Below are 23,519 nucleotides of genomic sequence, written 5' to 3'. Positions count from 1 at the left end.
CTGGGCTGAACTGGGCGATGATCCGTACAGTATGCAAAATTCACTTTCTAGCTGGTCTGTGCCCACCAGCCCCTAGCAGCGAGCGGTCTTCCCCAAGCCCTTCTAGCTATGCCTTTGAATGCAACAAGAACTGAACAAGGCATTGTTGTGCTCAATTCCTTTTGACAACAATCACATTTAAAAAGAAAGAAAGGGAAAAAAGTCACGATTCTCCTTTTTTGTCACCCGTTGTAAATGATTTTTTTCCCATGTTGGCTGCAAAGTAAGCATTTGGTGTGCTTCACAGTGAAATGAGGTGGAGTGGGTGGATTTAAAGGGGCATATGTAGATGCCTTCAGATGGGAAGAGAATGGGCCTGTTGTGCTGTGCTACTATTTACAGTATGGCTGTTGTGAATGGTATAATACATCCAAATTTCTTGGCGTGTAATTTTGGTGCGGTTCCAAAAGTTTAACACATGTTTGTGCAAAGTCACAGAAAACAGCAGAAACTTTGGCTTGGGCTGGTTTTCACATTTCTCAGTGTACTGCATAGTAAGTCCTGCACCTGACCAGTTAGTTGGCTTTTTTTTTTTTTTTTTAATGAGTCCTTTCTTAACTTTCATGACAGAGAGTTTTACATGGCAGGATGTGCACCCAGAGTCTGGGGCTACCATATAGAGTCTAGGCTCTTTACTTGGTTACCTTATATTCAAATTGACACTTTTATTTGCAGGGCATGAAGCTATCACACTATGCACAGTTAGAAACACTTTCATAAATCAGAGTAATACAAACTATGCTTTGAGGACAACCAGTGTAAAGACAAAGAAAGAAAAAAAAAAAACAGTGCCAAAAACCCTTCATGTTATGTGCTTAAAATGTAAAGTCTGCTATAAATTATGAAGTAAATGATATTGCAGATATTTCGAATTGGGCTGTTAGCATAAAGGGTGGCTTCATCTTAAACGTCCACTCTTCAGATAGTTTGTGGTTCAATCCCCAGCCACATGCCACAGTGTCCTTGGGAGAAACATTGAACAATAATAGCAAACACCTGTGTTGAAAGGACTTATATATGCAGACTATTAAAGATTATTTTTCTAGTCTGAAAATCAATTACAGTAGCAAACAAATCTGAAATGTTTCTAATCACAGTATGTGTTGTTAAAAGGCTGAACAACAAGCTTTTAGTGTCAAGGGGGGAAAATGTAGTGTGGATGGACATTATTTTATATTTAGTCATTAAGGATTTCCGAATTGGCTCTGAGGTTCCAATAACAATCAGCATTTTAATACCATATAAAGAATGCAAATACCATTTAGCTTATTCAAATCACTGATTTAGTTTGCAGGATAATATTATTTAAGTTGTCTGGTGTACAAATGAGGAGTGTGTGCATTTGTATTAGCAAAAAAAGAACTGTTTGATTAATTTTCTTCTAATTGTTGGGGGAATGTCGATAATTTGAGTATGCACCTGAACATTAGTGCAGAAAGTTCTGTAAATTGTTTACTGAAATGTAAAAAAAAAAAAATCAGAGAGAGAGAGAGAAGAAGAAGAAGAAAATGAAAGAAACGACATGGAGACATCTTCACCAATGCCAAATTTGTCTCTCATTTTTGTATGTGCAACTCAGAGAAAATGATTGGTACCCAGTCGAAAAGAAAATGGTTTTTAAATAAGTTACAATTAGATAAGCATTAATCTCAGTGGTATAAATGAATGTCTTGCTGTAGGGCTTGTTGAATGTAAAAACAGATTTACAAAAACTCCTCTTACCAGATTGGTCTGGAAGTAGTCCTCTGCTATTTTAATTGCTCTGTCATTTAGAGTCGAAATAAGCCCTCCCCACCCATTCTGCCCCTTGATTTTTCCTTTGAAATTAAATATTGTATACAAATACATGCTGTTCATGGGCATGAGCACAGTTCATCACTGAAATCTGCATAAAATGATGCTTAAAAAGCTCCATACGCTCTGAGCAACAAAGCTCTTTTATATGGCGCATTCTTATGTAAACATATCAATAACAAAAACAACTACTTATGCTTTTTACCTCGGCTTTCTTATTGTTCTGCTTGTCCGCAGAAATGAGAGAAATGTGGGAGTGTGGGGTTTGTTCCACATACTCTTGATTTCAAAGAAACCCATACTTTCTCTCTTATAGCCCTTCTTCTTTTTTCTTTCCCCTTCATACCAGTGAAGACCACCTACAACTCCAAGTCGGAATAGTGTTCACTTAGCCTGTCTTTGTATTCCCCCTGCCGCAATTTATATTAAATTTGTGGCATCTTCAAGAATAAGTCCTTCATCAAAAATCTGTCTTTACCAAATGCAGGAGACCTGACATGTTATTTAAACACCACTTCTCTCCCTCCTTTGAGGGTTTTTAGGTTGAGTTCATGTGAATGGAAGTAATGAGAAGTGTGCCTGGATTTCCATACTCATTTGCACACCGAGACGGTGTACTCACATGCAGCTTGTGCAGAAAAAAAGAAAGAAAGAAAGAAAATGCATAATTTTCCAGGCGCGAGTGTTGTTTCCCATTCTTTTTAGAAACAAGGAGGGAGTATTTTAATGTGACCTTCATTACACATTCATGTCAACTTTTCTTATCTATTTATGATTAAATTCTTTTCCACTCCTGTTGTTCAATTAGTGCTTGACCCCTTTAGCGGCGATGTAAATTAAATGACATTTCAGTGTCGTCCCATATTTAAAATACTGCGTTAGTTGCGGATCATAAATGATGATCTTCATTCTGCAGCTAATTTATTCATTTAACAATTTCCCTCCAGAAGTTACAGCAGAAGGCTCTGCAGCAACCTAAGCAGAAGAAATCCAAGTCGGCTGAATTTCTGATGGGTGAGTCCTGCTTGATGAGTTATTGCTCATAATTTGTGTAAGGATTAATTAACTAATTACAGACAAATGGCTTTGGGCTAAATTTTGCTCTTGCTTGTCAGGGCGCAATTTGTAATTATTTTAATCATTTCTTCTTCTCCTCTTTTTTTTCTCCTCCTTCTGCAAGATTCTGATTTAATTTTAACCTAATTGTGTTTTAGCATCATTCGAGGAGGATGCGCTTGAACATTTTGGGGCAGTCAAAGCACCAATAGAATTCTGTTGTTTATAAATATGCCTTGTTTTTTTCTTTTTTCTCTTAATGACTCACTTTGATGTAAGTGTTGTCCCGGCCCTGCGTGTCATTGTATTTTCATTTATGTTTCTATTTATTCTGTCAGGGAGAGAAGCGAGAGCTAATGTGGTGGGCATTGAAAACCCAGCCTTTGATGGAGAAAGAAGCACCGAGCGTTCCATTCCTCCGGTTTGGCTCGGGAGAGAAATTCGAGGTGACAGGCCAGATAGCACCCTTGCAGCTCACCAAAAAAAAATGGAGCCGCGAGCCCCTGCCAAAGAAAGAGGTGAAGCTTCATTCTTCATTAGCCTCAAATTTGTTGACAGTAGATGTGTTCCTGATCTAACCTTTCTCTCACTGCCTCTTTCCTTCTCTCAGTCTGTAGCTTTCCATTTGGGGGGCCCTTGGTCCCTGCATTCCAAAGCAAGCGTGTCCTAACAAGCAACCCTCGTATAACTTCTTCCTTCGCTGGAGAACGCTACAGTAGTGGGTGTTCTATCTCTATCTAGAAGTACCCTCGACACAATCAGCCTTGACTCCCACTCTCGGCTACATGCCTTGTGGTGGGTTGGAGTCATAGGAGAGTGCATTTACATACGCTACTACGCTATCGAGCCGATCCGCTGTCTGTGTGGTGTACTCACAACGCCCCCAAAACACAGCTTAAGGCCAATCAGGCATACAAATATGCCCCCTTATAATTCAGTATGTCAGAGAGAACTCTTGAGGAATGGGATGGTAAATTAGGATGTGTTCGAGGTTGTGAGTGTGCCAGTTTTCTCGGGGATGAGTCACATGTTAGATTCTTGATTTAATATGGTTTATTTTGCTTTTGCTGTGTATGGCTAGTAATTATTATCTATTTTGTCATTATTTTTTATGCACAAGAGGCAGAGCAAATTCTGGGTGGAAAATAAAGTTCATTCTCAAGTTGCTCTGGAAAAGCAATCATCTTTTTTCTTCTCTCCCACCAGCGGCTCGCATTTGGTGTGAATTAAACACTGTCAATATCCATTATAAGGATTTGCAAGGTAGGCGACCAAATCCGGAATCAGAGAGCGAGCCCCATCCGTTCAGAGAAGAGCGTTACATCTGACTGCCAGTAACTCAGAGTAGCGCTGCAATTGGACAAGGGAAGCCTGCTTTGATGGACTGCCTTCATTTTTACATGGACTTGATTAGGAAGGCAATTTATGGTTGCTGAAACACTGCAAATAAATAAATTTGAACACGCACTGAAGAATTTATGGGCTCTGAATCCACAAACTATGAATCAGTAGCACGCAATAAGCACTTCTGACTTGTGTGCCTTTACTGGAAGATCCAAACAGAAAATGTTCCATGTTTGTGACACTTTGGCCTTTTCCAGACTCTTTCATTATCTCTTGGTCTCTGCTAACAGTATCTCTGGCTGCCAAGAAGTGCTAGTTACAGATATTGTGCATGTAAGAACAGATAATTGAAATTTTCATTAGAGAGATGAATTGGAGGGCAGCCAGACTATTTAGGTAAATCACAGCTATGATTCAAAAGGCGATTCATGAAGCTACTACCATTATGCAAATTTGTATTTGAAAAAAGGGTTTCATAACCTCAGAGCTATTTGCGGAGAAATTGTTCAAACTCTCTGCTAACAATGTACCGGGATTTAACATGTGAATTTCACAGTCAATTTATGACACCATTGAAGAGTCATGTAGCAGCATGACTCTTAATAAGTATTTCAGTCTGAGTGTTTAAGTTGGAGTATGAAAGAGCAGGAAAACCTCATGCAGATATTTTACAAGAACACAAAAGAATTTCTGTGGAATTTTTTTGGGGGTAGTGGCCGAGTGGCCAGTGGTCCTTTTATGCAAACAAACTCGCATTTTTATGCAACCAATCACTGAAGCCCTCAGACTTCTATAAACGCGCCTTGTGTGGAATATATAACATGACTTAATCCATTTTCCCCCCACAATCTGAGAAATACAAGTCAAGCAATTTAGATTGGAGCAAAATATTCAAGGCTTGCAATGATAATGATTCCAGGGGTTAAAAAAAAGCTGTAGGTGGGGTGTACCTTTAATAGAAAGTGCCCCTGAGCCAACTGATTCCCATAAACTCTGTGGAGCAGACTTGATACCCATAGGTCAGTGATTGCTAATAAGAAGTCAATGAGACATGGGCTCAAGTTATTTTCCTTTGGATCTGCTCCCCCAAACTTGCCTCCTTCTCTAGGCCGCTGACCTCGGAGTATTTAGCTGGTATTGTCTTTGAAATTCCAGGTACTTTTGGGCTTGTAGACTTTCTCATTAGTTCCTTTTGAACATGGAAAACATATGGCAGTCATATTTAAGAGATTGCTTGCCATGACCTTTTGCAGCATGCTAATTAGGCCCCAGAGCACCGCAGGCCGTGGAGAGGTGCACTGAGAAACCCAGGAGTCTTTTTCCCAGTTCTTTCTCTGCGCCTCTGAACTCCTGTCTCATCTTGGCTCTGCCTTATCTAGTAGCAGCCACTACCACTGCCCTTCGACAGTGTGGGTTTCAAAATTAACATTTTGCTTCATGTGCTTCTAATAACCACTAACCTGAACCTGTACAACTCCCTCCTTCCCCTCCCTTACCACCCCGCCAACTCCCAATCCCTCTTTCTCTCATTCGCTTTCCTCGTCGTGCACTTTCCACAGGAAATGAACGTGCACAAAATTACTTTGACCCATCATCGACAAGGCAGACGGACTCGGGGCATTGCAGGACGACTGGGGTCAGCGCTGAAGATGAGCTGGAATTAAGTATGCCATTCTCTGTCATAATGGTTCTCCTCGGTTCATTAAAGAGGGGTGAGAGAGATCACTAGTAACAGGCTGCCATTCGTGATGCCACGGCGGTCTATGTAAATACACCAAGTGATGGCATCACTAGATTGGCTACCCAAGTCGTTGTCATTGATGAAGGTCATGTATCATTGGTCAGTTTTCATTTCACCGTGGCATTTTCTCTCCCCCCCGTCAAATGACACGTGCAGAGCCATATGAGGAGTTTGCAGCCCCCTCCTAAAGTAGGCCTATTAAAGGCAAGCTCTTGGGAGCCAAGTAATATGCATGTTATAATGAAACCTGGCTATTAATGGAGAAGGCATTTCACCTGTATCTTTTGGATATCACTGCCGTGTAATATCAAAGGATCCACCAAATCAAATCTCATCACATGATGACAGGCCAGCTAACAGGCATGTTAATGCTCCCATTTCATTACCCCTCTACATACACTTGATTTTCACCCTTCCCCACGACTAATTTGCACGTTAAGATGCAGTTTAGATTGAGTTGGCTGATAAGTAGAAAGTAATTATTAAAGCACACAAAAAGAAATATATTTCTTTTTTTTGGCACCATTCAAATATACTTGTTTGGATTTACAGAAACTTTCACTGCTGATGAAAAGAAACTGTATGAAAGAATAACTGCGTTGCTGGATGACGAAGACACCTTCATTGACTTACCTGGTATGTATCATCTATTAGCTATACTACAGTGCCATAGTGATTTGTGGGTCCTTGATTTATTGTGATATTTAGCCAAATTTTATCCAGTTTTGCACATTTAACCTATGTGTATCACTTAAACTAATTTGCATGTATTTGCTTGTATTGCTGGTTTAAATCATTGGTATAATTCACAGACATGCTGGTTAGTGTAGATAGTGCAGAAGCACGAAATTTGTTTTCAGACTTTAGAGATACATCTTTCTGTTAACTTCCATCTGTATTAAAATATCATTAAAAACACAATTTTGTGACCAAGAATGTCATATTTTCTTGTGTGTTCTACTTTCTAATGTTAAATGTAAATAACAAAAACCATCCACCCAAAAATATGATGCTGTATTTCCCACTAACACTAAAAGCAGCACTACCATAGAACAAAGAGTAAACTAGAAAGGGACGCTCACCAGCAGACGGTGCTTTCCAAGCAACCCTATTGTCTCACAGTAGTCGTGCCTTTTCTCATTAGCTCAGTTTCATTTAAATATGTAGCCATCCAGGCAATACTGAGATGGTTTAAGCTTAGCATTGTTCTGGGTGAAGACAGTCATACCAGATCCTGTTGACATGACGCACATCTCTCTTGTAATTCCAGCGCACAAGTGATGGGTTTAGGCCCGCTTCAACACGGTAGAATTTAGCAGGCTTGTATTATTTCCTATTGTTTTGGATTTAGCTGTACCACCGAGATTAGCAACCCCATCCATTGTTTTGGAATGTTCATGAAATCCCACAGAGAAAGTAAAGAGGATCTTGGATTAAGAGTTGCTTCATGCAATAGGCTGAGAGAAAGGGAAGGAAAGAGAGACAGGAAAACAGAGAGAGAGAGAGAGCTTGTACTTCTGTACTGTCCAACACTACTGCCAGTTAGCACTTTACTGAGCTACAATAGACTTCAAGACAATGACCTTATGCAGTTGTATGGATGCCTCCCACCGGTGTAGGCTTCAAGTGTTCTTTGCAGAGGGCTCAGAGTATGTCAGTCCTGATCCTGACATTTTGTGACTGCTTCTCAGGCTTTTGTTTTGGCTTTTACAGCCTGTCACAAAGCACCATACACATTTCACAAGAAAGAACCTGAATAACACAAAACATTAATGAAATGGACAGTGGCCAGTGTTGGAGCTTTTTTTCTTTCCTTTTTTAAGAAAAAAAAAAATCCTGGAGAAGTCTTGTCTGTCTGCCTTGGATCTTCAGCTCTTCTTCTTTTTTATCTTGATGAATTCCTTTGCTTTGGCTTGGAGATGAAAGACCACAAAACTGGTATTCTGGTTTTCTGTAAGGCGTTAGGCGTCGCTATCAGCCTCTATATGAAAAGCATTAAGCAGTTTTAACAGATTTGGCTCTTGCACACGTTGGACTGCACACGTTGAATATAGAGATTGTTGAAGAATACATCACATTTCTACCAATGAGCCAGCACAGCAAAACTGAAACAGAAACAGCGAGCATGATAAGCTACTGCAAACAATGCCTCTCTCCATTCAGTAATGATTTTTAGGTTACTAACTTAAAACTACTTTGCATATGTTTTTTTCAGTTTAGAGGCTTGGTCCCATTTCAGTCTGGGCATGTTAGATTAGCCTAGCCTGTAGAATGCCTTTTACTGAAATAGAGCAATTTGATGAAATGTGCTATATTCATTGATTCATCCTATTTTTTTTAAACTAACTAAAAAAAGATATTTTTGTACACCTCTTATAATAAAAAACTGACATTATAGGATTCAGCATTTCTTTTTTGTTCCTTCTCTAAACAAAAGTCCTGCCTCAGTATAGTTTTAAGCCAAACATGTGGATGTGTGAATTGAATATGATGCTTTTTGACTGTTCACCATTGTGTTTTTGTACAAACTTCCACTTCAGTACATCATACTGTTTGCAAACATACACATATCTATCAGTTTGTGCCTGTTTCTGGATGTGCTAAATATGCTCATCCATCAGTATGTGAATGCATGTTCCAGTGTTTACGAGTGGAAATCCGTGTGCGTGTGTGTGTTTGTGTATGTCTGGTTGTGCGTGTGTCTGCACATGCCCACTGATGCGAATCTCTCCAGGTACGCTGCTAGCCTCCAGGGATGAGGAGGTGTTGGAGGTGAAGGCGGGTGATCTGGTGCTTCAGCGGCGACTGCTGCTCCACAGTGGTGGTGATGCCTCGGGCTCCAGGCCCTCCCAGGCCCATACCATTGCCAAAACCCAGGCTGAGGGTAGTACTGAGCTGGGAGGAGAGGCTGGACTCGAAGCAGGGAGGATGGTAATGGGCAGAGAGAGCACTGTAAAAAGTAATGCTATCCTGTTATTCGTTTTAATGTTGATTGATCCTATACATATATACATAGTACTATTTTATAGCACTAAATTAAACGGATTATCTGATTAAAACAAATATATATTGGAGAGCAGAAAATGTCTCATGAAATCAAAGTTAAAGGTAACATGATATTATTTCAGCATTGCAAAATGAATTAATTCAATTCAGGGTTGCACGATTGGATCAATGATGCAATGGGAGACTTGACATAATATTCAAAGAATCATGCATGCTTTGGTAATCTTGTAGTTTTGTTAAATATTAGAATGCTTTTGCTGCCTCTGTAATATTTCTTGCAGTGAGGACAGCTGAGGAGGTGATCCCCCACTACACCCAGCAGCTGAAGGAGCGTGCGCGGCCTGACATGATCATGCTTGGCAGCCTTTCACTGCAGCAGGTCAGCGCTACAAAGAGGAATATCTGTGTCATCATCCCATATTCACCAGCACATCAGCCATGTCCATTATGCTGTGTACCAGTGGCTTGGCTAATGGACATAGAGTCTGTGCATGTGTGCATGTACGTCTATCTGTTTTTTGTCTCTTCACATGCCTGTTTGCAAAGTGAGTAACTTCCTTGGCTTAATTTTCTTCTTCTCATTTTCCATTTTTCTTCTTTTCTATGTTGTCCCAAACCTCCCCCCCCCCCCCCCCCCCCCCCTTCTCAATCCATTTCATTTTCTTGGAAGATGGTCTCAGCTGAATGCACTCATGTTTCTTTTGAACAGCGGGCATTCAAGGTACTTCAGAGGTTAGATTACTCATTCATCCTTGACTCAAAATTAGAACATGGATTTTAAATCGATATCCTATTCTACATATGATAAGCTCAAACCACTAATTTATTTGATTTATGCAGACTCTCTTCTTCTCTCTTTCCACTTTGTTGTGCATTATTATGCATATTTGTTTCTAACAGAAGCTGAATTTCCTCGGTGCTTTACAAGTCTCACGGTCTTTTCAGGAAAAAAATAAAAGATCATGACTACTTTTCATTTTCCAACTGAGGATTTTCTGAACTAGCTTTAAGATCTGAAGCTTCGTTCAAAACAAGTGTTTGCATTCGATCAGACAGAAGAGAAATGGGAGTGGATAGAAGAACAGCAGGTTCTCATTGTGTAGGCAAATCTAGGTTCCAAAGAAACACATTAATGCATATGTAAACACAGGAATGCAGGACTTCCATCCACTGTATTTTTAGTTCTAATCCCATTTGAAAAGAGAGGAGAGAGAGTATCAAGTTACATGAATAGAAAGTAAATGTAACCGGGAAACAAAATACTCAACAATGAATTACTGTCACTCCGAAGTCACAGCAACAGTTGACTCATCTTCCCTCACTGGATAATCAGCGGCATCTACTGTGTACTGTATCAGTAGTGGGATCGGTGTTATCTTATTCGACAATAATATGTATGCGCTCTCCTACTGTTTCCACTCCCACCTCCCATTGAAAGCACATTATCCACCAGAGATTTCACATCTATTTTAAAAATAATAGCGTTTTTCTTCTTTCTCTATTCTGCCGCACAAAGCCGCTGCAGTGCGAGACATTGTCACTTAGCAGTGTCAATGTGTCTGAATGGGGAGTGTGAATGTGCTGACTGAATGTAAAACCGGCAGAAATACTCATCAAACGCTACATGTCTTTAGGGTCTGGCTCGGTATCGATTGCCTGCAGATTGCATTACAGTTGCTCCTTGTGCTTAATTCTGCCATTATGGTGCACTGCACTGTTTCACAAAGCTGCATCCATAAGAACGCGTGCATGTGATTTTGAACATGTTTTCAGCAAGTGGCTCAGAATGGACCCCCGAAGAGAAGCGAGTGGGCAAAGAGAAAGAAAAGACTAATGGCTTTCTTCACTGGTGATTTTAAGGTAAATGATCATGTATTGTATAGTGCAGAGCAGAGATGTTGCTGTTTTGCTACATATGAGAACACAACATATCCACTTTAAATTAAAGGAGCCCGGTTCACAAAGAGACAGCGATGAGGCAGTGAGACCACAACCCATGATGAACACACTGCTTCCGTGGTAAAGTCCAGCCCATTTCATATTTCTTTCCATATGTAAAATTTATGTCACATGACTGTAATCATTAATTGTGTTAAAAGCATTTGTATTCCCACTGACGTTCGGGAAGGAATGTAATTCATGTGTCCCCTGCATGGCTTCTCTTGTCGGCAGACATTGCGTTGTGGGTACTATGGCTCCGGGGCACAGAAATCTGTCCATGTCACTGGGCTCGGAGGTGCATCAATTCTTGGTCCATCCGCTTTATTCAGAGATCACACATCACATCTTGAAGCGAGAGCCCCAAAGGCAATCAGCTTAGCATGTTTAAGTTTTAAGTAATTACGGACTACCACGCCGGCTGACACGATAAAATCAAGACACCACTGTACACATCAGCATCTCGTCTCGCACCGGGTTGTATTATGGGTGGGTGGCAGTCGGACACCAGCCCTGTCAGATGAATGTGGTTTGGAGTTTAGCGAGATGACCTCCTCTCGACAGCCTTGAACCCTGTAAATTCCCTCTGATATCAATGGTGGGTGGCTATTAGACATGGGAGACTTTCTATGCATCACCTAGGGCTACATCTGCCTGAAATTGAATGAGAAATTATTTCACTTTCTCTCTCTCTCTCTCTCTCGCTCTCTCTCTATGCCTGTGAAAGAAAAAAATTAAAGAGCAGAGACACGGAGCTGACTTGTGGTTTTTGTAACAAATGTGTAATTCATTTGTTTCCACTGTTTCTAATTTAATGGAGGTTGAGTAATTGCATTAGGAAGCACATTGTGCCTTGTTGTGAACTGATGAAAGCACATGTAATACTTTTGATAGGCAAACAGAGAGGAGGGAGTGAAGGAGAGAAAGAAAAGAAAGAGTGCTCGCCTTTGATGCGCAGCATTTATTTGCTGAATTATCCTCCCTTTTACAAGCATCTTATCCCCAGTTACAGGCAGGCCAGGGCCCTTGTGATATTGCTTTATTTTGAGGAATTAAGAGAGGTGGCGAGGAGACAGAGCGAAGCAACCGCTTATTACATTACCACTGATAAGATTGAAAGGCAGAGAGAAGAAAAAGAGGAGGGGGAGAGAAAGACAGAGAGAGCGAGAGACAGTGGAAAGTGTTTTGTTGTGGTGTTATTAGATTGAGCCGCTGTTGGCTACAGAGTGGAACAACAGAGGGTCCAAAATGCAGGTGGCTGTTAACAGGGTTAGCCTCTTGTGTTTGTGCGCATCGCATACAAGTGTGTGTTTGTGCACGTAGCAGCAGCGACATCGAAAGCCCGTCACTCAGAGCGTTGGGGGAAGGCCAAGAAGAAGCGATGGCCAAATACAGCCAGATGACAGAGCTCCCAGAATCCTCCTCTGCAGCATCACGGCCCCTGTGGCAGGTAAGATCTGTTAGAGCGAGCCACACATTCACCGAGGACAGAAAGCATGTAAACAGGAAGTGACATACCCTTAATCTGTAAAAGGGTGGTCTCGCAGGAGAAGATATTGATCCTGAAGTGTTTACAAATAACCACAAAAAGCAAAAGTGAATGATGTAATTTTGTGAAATCCTGTAACCTGTTAGAGTATCCAAAAAAAATCCTTTATTTTCTAGATTTTCAAATTTCGCTCCTGTATGTGCACACGCCTGCGCAAAGGCACATATATTTGCAATACAGCACTGACTAAAACAGTTTTCCTTATACGGCGTGCTAAATAAGTAGTCACAATATCACTATATATATTGACACAATGTATTTTTACGTAGCATATAAAGAATTTTTTTTCTGTGTGGATGCTGTCTTTGGTTTTTGCAAAATAAGTAGGAGGAAAAGGGAGCCTTTAGAGATGAAAAAGGGGGGAACAGAGTTCGAGGAGAGAAAAGATAACCGAGTAGGAAAGAGAGAGAAGGGGACTGCAGCTTTAGTGGTAGCATCACCAGCTGTGGGAGGAGTGTGCTGTTGTGTTGCATCTGGGGATGAGGCTGCCATGCCACCGTGCTGGCTTAAAGATGTAATGAATCTTCAGTCGGGGGCTTTCCTTCCAGGGTGACAACTGGCTTTGAGGAAGGTTGTAAATGCAGGGGAGATTGTGGTATAATTCCTCAGACTGGCGTTTGTGCCCCCCAGTCACCATTCGATTATCTCCCAAATTGCTGTGTTTCACTGAGATAAAGATTTTTTATGGCTTGCTGACTTGAAACAACTAGCACAGGCAGAATAGGGGGCAAAAGAGGGAGAGGGAAAGAGAGAAAGAAGAGAAAGCAATGGCCAAACCTGCCACGCATAGTAATTTCCTTTGGTAAATGACAAAATCTTTGTTTATATGACATTTCCCTAAAATCACTGCAGCGAGATGAATCTGAAATATAAAATGTCACATTTGGCATGCAAAACTATGAAAATATATTTCTGTGCAAAATTCATGGAGGCATTTAATTTAGAACGTGTTTAATAACTAAGGCAGCCTGCATCAGTAATCCTGCCCGGAGGTCCCAAAAAGATTGTCATATTTATTCTCTCCTTTCTTCACCCCCCCTCCTTCATTCCAAAGCCAAAAAATTTTAAGGGTAAATGTTCATTGTTAATTAAGATATACTAATTAAAATGAAAATAATTAACGAGAAAGCTTAATCTCTGAATATTAGCCCATACTTAGAAAGAAAGGAAGTTTTTGTATGTGGCATTTCCTGTCTCTATTAAGAGTGCATTTTGTGTGATCAGTCAATGTGTGGAAAGCCCTGAAAAGATATTTCAGTGAAAGGACGGCCGCTTGCCAGCAAAACCACGGAGGATCCCTCGCTGGAGCCTTTGATCTCATCTGTAGGAGTGCTGTAATGTTATGGCACTTTAGGCACAACTCAAGCTTGGGGCAAACAAACCACCTCTGATATGGAAAATTGGCTCACTTCACCTTTTACCTTCACCTTGCTGTCTCGACTGACTCCTGTGATGCCTGTGCAAGCATTTGGGCTTGATAATAACAATGCTTACAAATTGGACACCGGTATGACGTTATTATTTTTTATTCCGGTGCTTCTTTATGCTCCTTTCTCCTCCTCCTTCTCTTCCTTTCTTGTCTGCATGCATACATCTCGTTCCAGTGTGGGGGTTTGGAGGTCTTCATCCCCTCCTCCCAAATGTGAGATGTGTGGGCTAAACGGCTTTGCCACCAATTATACTAATTTCGCTTCTGCCTAAATTGTTTTAGTTGTTTTGGTATGCAAAGATGCTCACAGAGGGGAGATTGCGGGGCATTACTGCAGGGCTCAGCACACACACCCCTGCATTGCCTGGCAGAGCAATGGGGATCACCAGCCCTTGCTAGGTGAACGTGTGTGGTGCGTGACTGTGAAATAGCAGGGAACAATCTCAGGTACAAACAGCACTGTGTGAAAGTGCGTGCATATGAGTATAGACACTAGCCCCTGAGTGATGCTATATCATTGATTGGAACTGAGGTCTTTAATTGCCAAACACTCAGAATTTGCCCCTGGCGACTGGTTAACATGGTGTAAATTTGAGCACATAAAATAAATAGGAATTAGAAGTTGGACCTTAGATAATGTCAACACTTATTTAGGATAGGATAGGATGATATGTTGAGTATCACTGTGCGAATTGTATTGTGGATTTATTTACCTTCATCTGGCAGCAGGATTAGGTCAGGAGAGCTGCTTAAAACTTCAGATGGCAGCTTACAGATAGGTTACAAGTAGTTAATATTATAGCAATGTATCAGTAGTCTCATGGTAACATAACTATAAAGTTGTATTACCCGACAACTTAGCAAAGTAAGGACCAAATTTCGTGCTATCCTATGGTATAGGTTGGTAGATAAACAGTAATATCTTGATGTTAATGCATAATTATTTCAATATGCAGCGGTATATTGTTGGCATGGTCACTTTTGACCATTAATACACTAATCAGGGTGAGTATTTTTGACATATTAACATTCATCTTGATGCATGCTCAATCATCCAGGTAAGTAAATCTCCAAAAGTTGATTCTGTTCATCTGGATGAACATCAAAAACGTTACGTCGAGATGAACAGAATCAACTTTTGGAGATATTAACATTCAGCCATTTTTGCCAACGTCATATAGATTTGGTTGCAATGGCCATGTACTCACAATGCTGTTCTTAATATAACACTCCTGCAATGACACAAAAATACTAGCCAAGAGTAGAGAATATATTAACAGAAACACAGAATATTTTCTGTGGGGAGTAGTTGCAATCCAGCTAGAAGCCTGCAGTAAATGATGTTATGATGTGAATAAGCAGAAGTAGCTGGAGTTAAACTATAAGCTCAACTTTTCTTCTAGTTTTTTAAGTGGTATATTGGCTAATATATATATCACCCATAAGACTTTAACATTTCTTGTTGATGGGACAGTTTCTCCTGCTGGTTTTCAAATGATTATAAAATATGCAGTTACTGGTTAAATAAAATAAATATATATTTTTAAAAATGACATGTGCACATAAGAAAGCTTATATTCCGGCTGGTTGTGGTGATCTGTGATTGCTATCAGGTGGCTGCAGTGCTGCTTCCTGTTTGATGTGTGAAATCAAAATGGCAAATGCTGTAAAGTGGCTTATGGTGCATGATGTCACATCACACACACACAAACATGCACATGCTCCACAGGGTCTCATTCTTTCCAGACTCCCTTGCAAGTGGCCCTGATGGAACATGAACTCATGAGTGGAGTTGCTGTAATCTTAACCTACACTTAAACTAAACTCAAATATGAATTGCACTGAAATTTAGAAACAGCACATAATTACATTGTACAGGTTATTACAACGTTGCCATGCAAAGGCAAGCAATGGGCGAAATGTACTGTTTGTGCTAAAAAAGTAAATAAATTGTGACTAAGATCTGGGCTTTCTGTTTAAACTAGATTGACTTTTCATCCACTGCTGTTCAACAGATGCCATAGGACACAAAAGGCTAAAAAGTATATACATTGTTGTCTGATTATGTTTCATTAGAACAAAATAAAAATGACTGTCTAGCCTGCTTAGACTATTACTCATCCTAAGCTCTGAAACAAGGCACATGTCACCAAAGCAAACAAAGGCATTTGCAAGTGGAATGATGTAGCCTGAAGGTTAACGGGATAATCTTAGTAACACAAGGATGGTTTTTTTTTTAAAACCAGTCGTCTGAATAGGGAATCTAGTTTCGTTATCAAGGAATGCTGATATTCCCTTGAGCAAGGCCTTGAGCTTTAAACGCTGAGGGATTGAATGGAGATATGTAGATAGGAGATTGCGACTTTACTGAGCTTGTCTTTAGTGGAATCACATTTGAAACACCTGTAATCTGAGTATTTATTTTTTGAGAGATAAAAATGTAATTCTTGTTTGAAAGATATACTCGTATGAGGGTTTTTAGTTTGTTTGTCCATCTGTCTGTTTATTTGTTTGTTCTAATGATGTTGCCACCAGCATTAAAGTAAGCACAATATTTAGCTTACATGATAAATAATACAGACGTTAAGATGCCATTTGGCAAACTCCTCAGGGGGTCTCATATATCCTCAGCAGTCAAAGACACTGTTGACAGGCAAAATCTATTAATATAATTATTAATTGTCCCGTAGTTTCCTTAGCATACAATAATTTATATTTATATTTAAGTATAGAGAAAAGCTGTTCAAATAGAATTTGACAAACTTTATTTACACTCACAGTTATTTACAAAGTTACAGAAGTGTTGGTTCAATAAGGGTGTTGATTAAATAACAGTATTTTCTCTAAGAAAATATTTTTATAATCACAGTTTCCACGAATAAAGAAAGATAATAAAATCAAGCCTGTACTTTTTTGTAGGCGGACCAGAGGAGTGCTCCCCAGCCCGTGGAGGTGTGTGTGCGTTGCCTAAGAGCCACGAGGGACAGACTTCCCAGGGGTCTCTATACTGTCAGAGTGGCACTTCACAGCCATCTAGGGGGTCCAGCCCTGGCCTGGTGCAGTAGGAAAGGGCAACATGTTTGGGCAGCGTCTACTGAGCCCACTGAGCATCGGGGACGCTTCTACGACATTGACCTCCACATTAACCAGAGTCTGTTCATGGTAGCCTTTGTTTAAGCATCAGGGCATGAGGTGTGCTCTAATGGGGTGATATCCACTGAGCTCTGACAACAAAAGAAAAGTTTTACTTTTAGTGTCATGCGTCTTTTCTCTGTTGACAATAATACAACAACACACATCAGGGAAAATACACACAATCTGTCCCTGGTTGTGACTATTAAGTGTTAAGAAATAGTATAAATATAGTATAATTTTGTTTTGCAGTTGACAATTGGAAAACTTGCATTTAATTTTTATTTTTTCAAAGAAAAATGGAACTAAATATAAAATACATCTTTCGCCGGGAAGCAGTTTTGACACTGAGGAGGCAAGAAATTTAATAATATTTATAAATTGGTCAAACAATAAAGCTGCACGTGCTAAAACGACAGAAGCTACAACACTGCATTTCTGGTGCTATTTCAGAATTTCTCTTTCTTCTTCTGCCTTTATTTTCATCAGCTGCAGTGAAGATGGAGCAGTTTCTACACTGAAAGGGTTATGAGAAGTTATATTACTGTAAAGGCAGCGTATGAAAATATGTCACACACAGCCTCTAGGTTTTTCTCTAGGGATCCCTATATGAATAAAACAACAACTTCTCAAACATGACATTTAATCCATGCATGTAAATCAAATCCAATATCAATTATTCATTCATATAGAAGAAATAATGTTTTATTGGAATAAAAATGGAGCACAAATGGAATGAAACATTTCGTTTCTTTCCTGTGTGTCTTTCAGCATCTGCCACATGCTTGAGCCGGATCAAGGCAAATAAAAGCAAAAATAGAAAAGTTAGGCAGAACTGACAAAAATACGTATTTGAAACATATTTTTAAAAATGTCAGCCTACATTTCTATTGCATAATAGATGACTAAATATGTTTTCCCATTTGGTTCTTTTATTGAAACAACACAGCAGATTACATTAGATGAAATTATGCACATTTCACAACCCCTTTCCTAAACCTTTGGATATGAAGGAGCGGATCTTCTATATAAGCTGTGCTAATCTTTAAAAAAAAACCACATACTTATTATAGATGGTCGATATTGACCAGTGGATTAGAACTCTTTGGTTTATTCATTCAGTGATGTGTGCACGGTACAAAAGATTCACAAGCAAAACCTTAAAACAGAAACCACTAAATGCAGTGTCCCTCTTGATCCCATAGAGTCTCATACAGGCTGAGAAAGCATTTCTTCACTGTTGTGATGGCAACTCTAAAGGCCTAGCTGGAGCATTTAGCACATGTGGACACTGTCAGCGTGCTGGTGGGTGTATTCACTGAGCTAGAGCATTCTGATAATATTGTCACAAGCTCCCATGAAACATAAAAGATGGGGTAAAATCTGGCACGAACTGAAAGCAAAACCTGGGCTCTGCGTCAGAGGTAAAAAGAAAGAGGAAAAAGAAAAAGGTTTAAGTACAGCATGGTAAATGCCTCGTGTCACTCTGCCTTCCTTCCTCTCCTCCCCAAGCCCTCAGCTGTGCTTTATAGACAAACCAGTTGTTGTTGTCTTCATTGATAGTAGTTGGAACGTTGATCAGATTTGTCTGAGACTACCAGGATTGGCTTAGCTGGTTTTCTCTCCGTCTCTCTCGCCTCTTGCCCACACGATAGCGTGCGATTTCAGTGGAGCTTGCAGTGCCTTCTAAGAGGAAATGAGGAATTAGTGATGGTAGGAGGAAGCCAGGAGCTTATTTTCCTTTCCTCTTTCTCCATATCTCTCTCCCACTTTTTTTCATTCACCCTTTGCTTTGTGTGTCTGGGTTTGGATTTAGACAGAAACAGTGCCGCTTAGTTTTGAAATGTCTTGGATATGCAGAAGAGTGGGAATGCTTGAAAAGAGTTGAGAAGGGCCGAGACTCATTTTAGAGTTTTATACCGAAAAAGGAAAAGAAATGATCCACATTCTAATTAAAGAGGGGAGGAGGGGAGTGGACAGGAAGAAAATTAGGAAAGATCCTTGGAGGTATATGAATTTATTCTTGTCTTTTCCACTTTTTAAATCTTTTGTCATGTGTTGTGCTTATTGCTAAAAGATCACTTTTGATCAGTTTACTGTGAACTGCACAACTGTAGCCGTTAATTTCCCCTCAGCACTTTAAAAAAAAGTCAACCTGTAACCTACTTAAACCTGTAATAGTTTAAGTAGATCCTCCATAAACAGAGGAGCAGAAAAAACTCTGACGCATATCAAGTCTCACAAACCTCTCACCACATACGCACATATGCCCACGTGTCTACACAAAGGCACTGCGCGCGCACGTAAATGACTATTTATGCAGGTCACATTTCTTACAGTAAATGAATAATATGAATATCCTCAATATCTATAATCTCTGATATTATTCCATAAATTTATGTCCTGAGTCAGACACTACTACCCATCATTTCACAGGTGCATACCAAAGGCTGATTTACAGGGGGGCGGGGGGTTGAAGAGAACGGGATACAAATGATTTATGTGTTAAAACAAGTCCTCTGCATTTTCCATTACAACTAATAAAGGGATAAAATATTTCCACCCAGTGATGGATGATGTCGCACGCACCTCACTGTCAGTTCATTTTTTAAGCAAACCCACCGTTCTCTGGGTAAATAAGAATGTATGTGTTTTCCATTGACTGCTAACCACTAACAATTTTTGCTTCGCGCAAGACACCCTTGATATTATCAGTCTGATTGATGATGGCTTCTCTGAATCACAAATTCGGTAACTGTCAGCTCACGCTCTACAACAGCAAACTCGAGTTGCCCTCTTCGCAGTGTTTGATGCCGCAGTCTTTATCACGCCGACATCTCCTTTTAGGCAATTTTCTGAGCTCGATGGGTTAGAGTGGCAGTTTAGAACAATTCTAAGACAGCAGATAAGTTACAGGAGGATTCAAGTGTAGGATGTAGATTAAAAGGCAGTTAGCATGAGATACTCTGCTGTTGATGTGTCTGCATGTGTGCATGCGTTAATGCATGCGCCCTGTAGGCATGTGCGCTCAGCTGACTGAAACTGTGAGCAACTTTCTTCTTTCCTTATATTTCTCTGTATGTTTATCCAGGTCTTACCTTCCACCTGTAATATCATCCCTTCCACGGTGCTGGTTTTCCACCTGATCACAGCACCGGGAGATAGAAGTCACGTCAGCTCTGCGTTGGCCTGGGCAGCATTTCCTGCTTGTGGGCCAAGTCTCGGTTTGGTCGAGGGCATGTGAGTCAAAACCACTGTGATGAACAGCAAAATGATCTTCACGTGTTTCCCTCTGTCATTCTGCGAGTTTCCCCCTGACTCAGTCCAAAGACAAGCTCTTTAGCTTAAGCGTGTTAGTTTTTAGCATGTGCACCCTGCCTCCCCCCCAGTTACCCCAGATAGGATAGCTGGTAATGAAAATGGATGGCTGTAATTCATTTTCAGAGAAAATACCTGCAGTCCAAAAAAATGCAACCTGCAACTTTTATGAGTATTTCTTTGTACAGTGACAGGTTTCTGTTATGTGCACAGGTTCAAAACGCCACTGATCCGGGGCGAGCCCAGCACACAGCTGGACCAGTTTAAAAAGATTGAAGCCCTCATCTCCTCTGATCTCGACCACTGGCTGTGCAACCTGTATTTTCAGGTGTGTGTGCAATTACGAAACCCCGTGTTCACATGTTTGTTTTGATGACGCGAACCTCTCGATTATTCTATTTAAATTTGTAATTGCGTGCAGGTACAGTATGTGCGTGTTTATTTCTTGGTCTCAGTTGTAAACCATGTGCTTGTGTGTGCCATTTTTTTTGTGTCTTTTTCACTCTGATCCTCTTCTTTTATTTGGAATGTTTAGGGGGCAGAACGGTGGATCTGAAAAGATGGGGGGTTGGATTTTTGGATTTTCAACGATAAAAAGCTTTTACAGAGAAATTGAAAATTGGCCCCAGAGAGCAAACAAGAACCACATCTTTACCCAGCAATTCTGAAAGCATTAGAGCTGATGCATTGATTAGATTAGTAAACATCTTAATTGAATTAAAAACCAGAACAAAGCTCTCTGTCTTGGATTTGCTTCTTTATTTGTCCCTTTGACTGTGACATGTTGTTTGTATTACTGCATTATCATTACTGTTGGTACGGTTGCTTTGATTGCTGTGGGATATTTTTTTTTGTATCTCTGCATATGCACAGCACAACAACAAGCACAATATTCTTGTCACATTTATAGATTTTATTGAATTGTTTTACTGCACACTTTGACAAATGCTAGTAGTTCTCTGTGCCTGCAGTTTTGAACACCTGTAATGTTATTCATACAGCAAGATGTTCTCCCACAAACAATGATGATGCAATGGAACATTATGCACATAACTACTGATTATTACAAGCTGTTAATGTTCACTGAACACATATGCAGACCTCTGACACACGCGAAGCAGGCCTGTTCTTCTTCTGGTTTCTTGTGTTTTAGGTAAAGAGACTCCCACCTGGAGCATCTCGGGGACCAGAGCACTGCATCACTCTATCGATCCCCTCTTCTAAACAACCTATCATTCCCCAATCTGAGGTCCACCAGAACCAGCTGCCACTCCAGCCCAAGCCCCCATCGCAGCACCAGCTCTGTCCTCAGCTCGTTCATCCCCAGTCCCAACAGCAGGCCTGTACGGACCCCAGCTGCAGAGCGGGAGATCCCTCTGTGGTACATTCTCACCGGGGGTCCCCTCTCAACCTGTCAGCTGATTCTGCTTGTTCTTCCTCATCTCTGCCAGGTAGGGCTCCGATGTTACAACCCCCAACTATGCCACAGTGTGGAGAAAATGTCACCCTAATGTCACCAACACTGGGAAAAGAAGAATGACAGGCCTCCCTTACAGCAAAGCTCCACTGAGGTGAATGTGCTTGAGGGTAGGGTTTGGTAGGGGAATGCTTGACAGACAAACATTATATTTGTTTTCTCAGTTAGATTATGTGTAAAATATATAGACTCTAATGTTAGTGTTAGCATAGGCAAAGTATCGTGCACAACATTAGCAGAACCTGATAGTTGACAGACATTTAGATAAATAAAACCACCACTTCAGCAAGCAAACAAAAACCTGGCATGTAAAGTGCTGGTTAAATAAGTCCAATCAAGCTAGCTATCTTCAAGCAACTTAAAGAAGTCCAGACGCTTTTCTTTGCAAGCTCCTTTGACTACAATGACCTGGATGACTGAGAACCTTCACAGACAAGCTAGCTATCGGTGAACAGTGGTTAGCCTAGCTGCCATGATTAGCACAACAAAGGTTTTGGAATTTATAACCACATTTTCTTCTTTATATTCTGTGTCCAGCTGAGCCAAACTAAACATTTTACATGCTTACATGACCTGGAAGACACACATTGCTGTGTTTTGTGGTCTGGCTTTGGTTCACTGTGGATGACTAACTTATAATTACCGAGTTCGAGCTATAAAAAGAGCTATATAGCAATTTTCTGCCAGTTGACCGAAATTCCTTAAGTTCAATACATAGTAGGCGCTCTGATTACCATCTTAACTTCATCTGCCTTTTTATCCACAACTCACCATTTCAATAACATCCGGTTAGCTTTATTTTATATGATTTCTCCTTAGGAAGATAAGATATAAAACAGATGATGAAATTTTAGATTTAGTTATGAGACTTCATCTTGGTTCAGTCTTTACTGTTGCTTCAAGTCAAGGAGAGGCTTTTAGAGTTTGTGTGTTCCCTTATATATGTATGACCTCTTCCTGTGTCCTGTAGTTACTTCTTTAAATCTTAACACATGCAAGTCATGTTTAAGTGAGGGATGGGCGCTCCTTTGCTTTCCTTTTACAGCATGCAGAGATAATATCCTGTGTCATACAACGTAGGTATTAAGGTATCCTTTAGCTACGTAGGAGAAATGTTTTTTTATGGTTTCCTTGCTTATGTGGTGGTCCAACCCAGGTATATTAGTAGAGGGCCCGGGTTAATATAGTTTTTGCTTTATTTCATTACTGAAATGGAGTGAAGTGATATAAGTATGAATCTTACAATGTCCAAAGTTTGAGCTAAGTGATAAAAATGCTGAAATCACATATTTAATCATAACCACATTTAATTGGGGCTAATGATTTTGTTGATAATGATAATATTAGAGTCCATCTCCTTATTTTAAAAAAAAACCATACTAGTTTTAGTCATCTAGCATTCTGGCCATTGCCACAAATCAAGTGCAGACTCATTTGGTATTGATCCTCAACAAAGACGACTGGCTAGCTTCTTTGTTATTAATACACTGGCCTTTTTTTCCTTTTCTGGCTTTCTTTCTTTCTATTTTTTTGCACGCACAGCTCATCTTTATTTAACAGTCCTCAAAAGTTTCTGGGGTGCTCTGCTTTAAACATCACACAGGCTTTTTAATTACAAATGAGTTGTGACAGGTCTGCTGGGTAGCACCCTGGCCCATTTTAAACGTGATGCCGGCTGACAGCTTGGCAGTGTTCT

At 40.3% G+C, this 23,519-nt stretch overlaps 1 protein-coding gene across 1 annotated transcript in view; it reads left to right on the top strand.

The window, feature by feature from the left end:
* Nucleotides 1-23,519, top strand: part of ofcc1 (orofacial cleft 1 candidate 1) — a 139,725-nt gene that overhangs the window by 63,250 nt on the left and 52,956 nt on the right. The window contains exons 3-14 of the mRNA XM_084939934.1: nt 3,228-3,407; nt 5,793-5,897; nt 6,527-6,610; nt 8,709-8,933; nt 9,262-9,359; nt 10,754-10,840; nt 10,929-10,999; nt 12,245-12,368; nt 16,816-17,058; nt 20,120-20,268; nt 20,560-20,674; nt 21,500-21,797. Coding sequence (XP_084796060.1) covers nt 3,228-3,407; nt 5,793-5,897; nt 6,527-6,610; nt 8,709-8,933; nt 9,262-9,359; nt 10,754-10,840; nt 10,929-10,999; nt 12,245-12,368; nt 16,816-17,058; nt 20,120-20,268; nt 20,560-20,674; nt 21,500-21,797 — 1,779 coding nt within the window. The remainder of the gene's footprint in view (nt 1-3,227; nt 3,408-5,792; nt 5,898-6,526; nt 6,611-8,708; nt 8,934-9,261; nt 9,360-10,753; nt 10,841-10,928; nt 11,000-12,244; nt 12,369-16,815; nt 17,059-20,119; nt 20,269-20,559; nt 20,675-21,499; nt 21,798-23,519) is intronic.

The sequence above is a fragment of the Perissodus microlepis genome, chromosome 9 (assembly GCF_051167445.1).
Source record: "Perissodus microlepis isolate ML-2025 ecotype Zambia chromosome 9, ASM5116744v1, whole genome shotgun sequence".
Taxonomy (NCBI): Eukaryota; Metazoa; Chordata; class Actinopteri; order Cichliformes; family Cichlidae; genus Perissodus; species Perissodus microlepis.
Note: the sequence above shows the minus strand (reverse complement) of the source record. Positions and strands in the feature narration are given on the sequence as shown.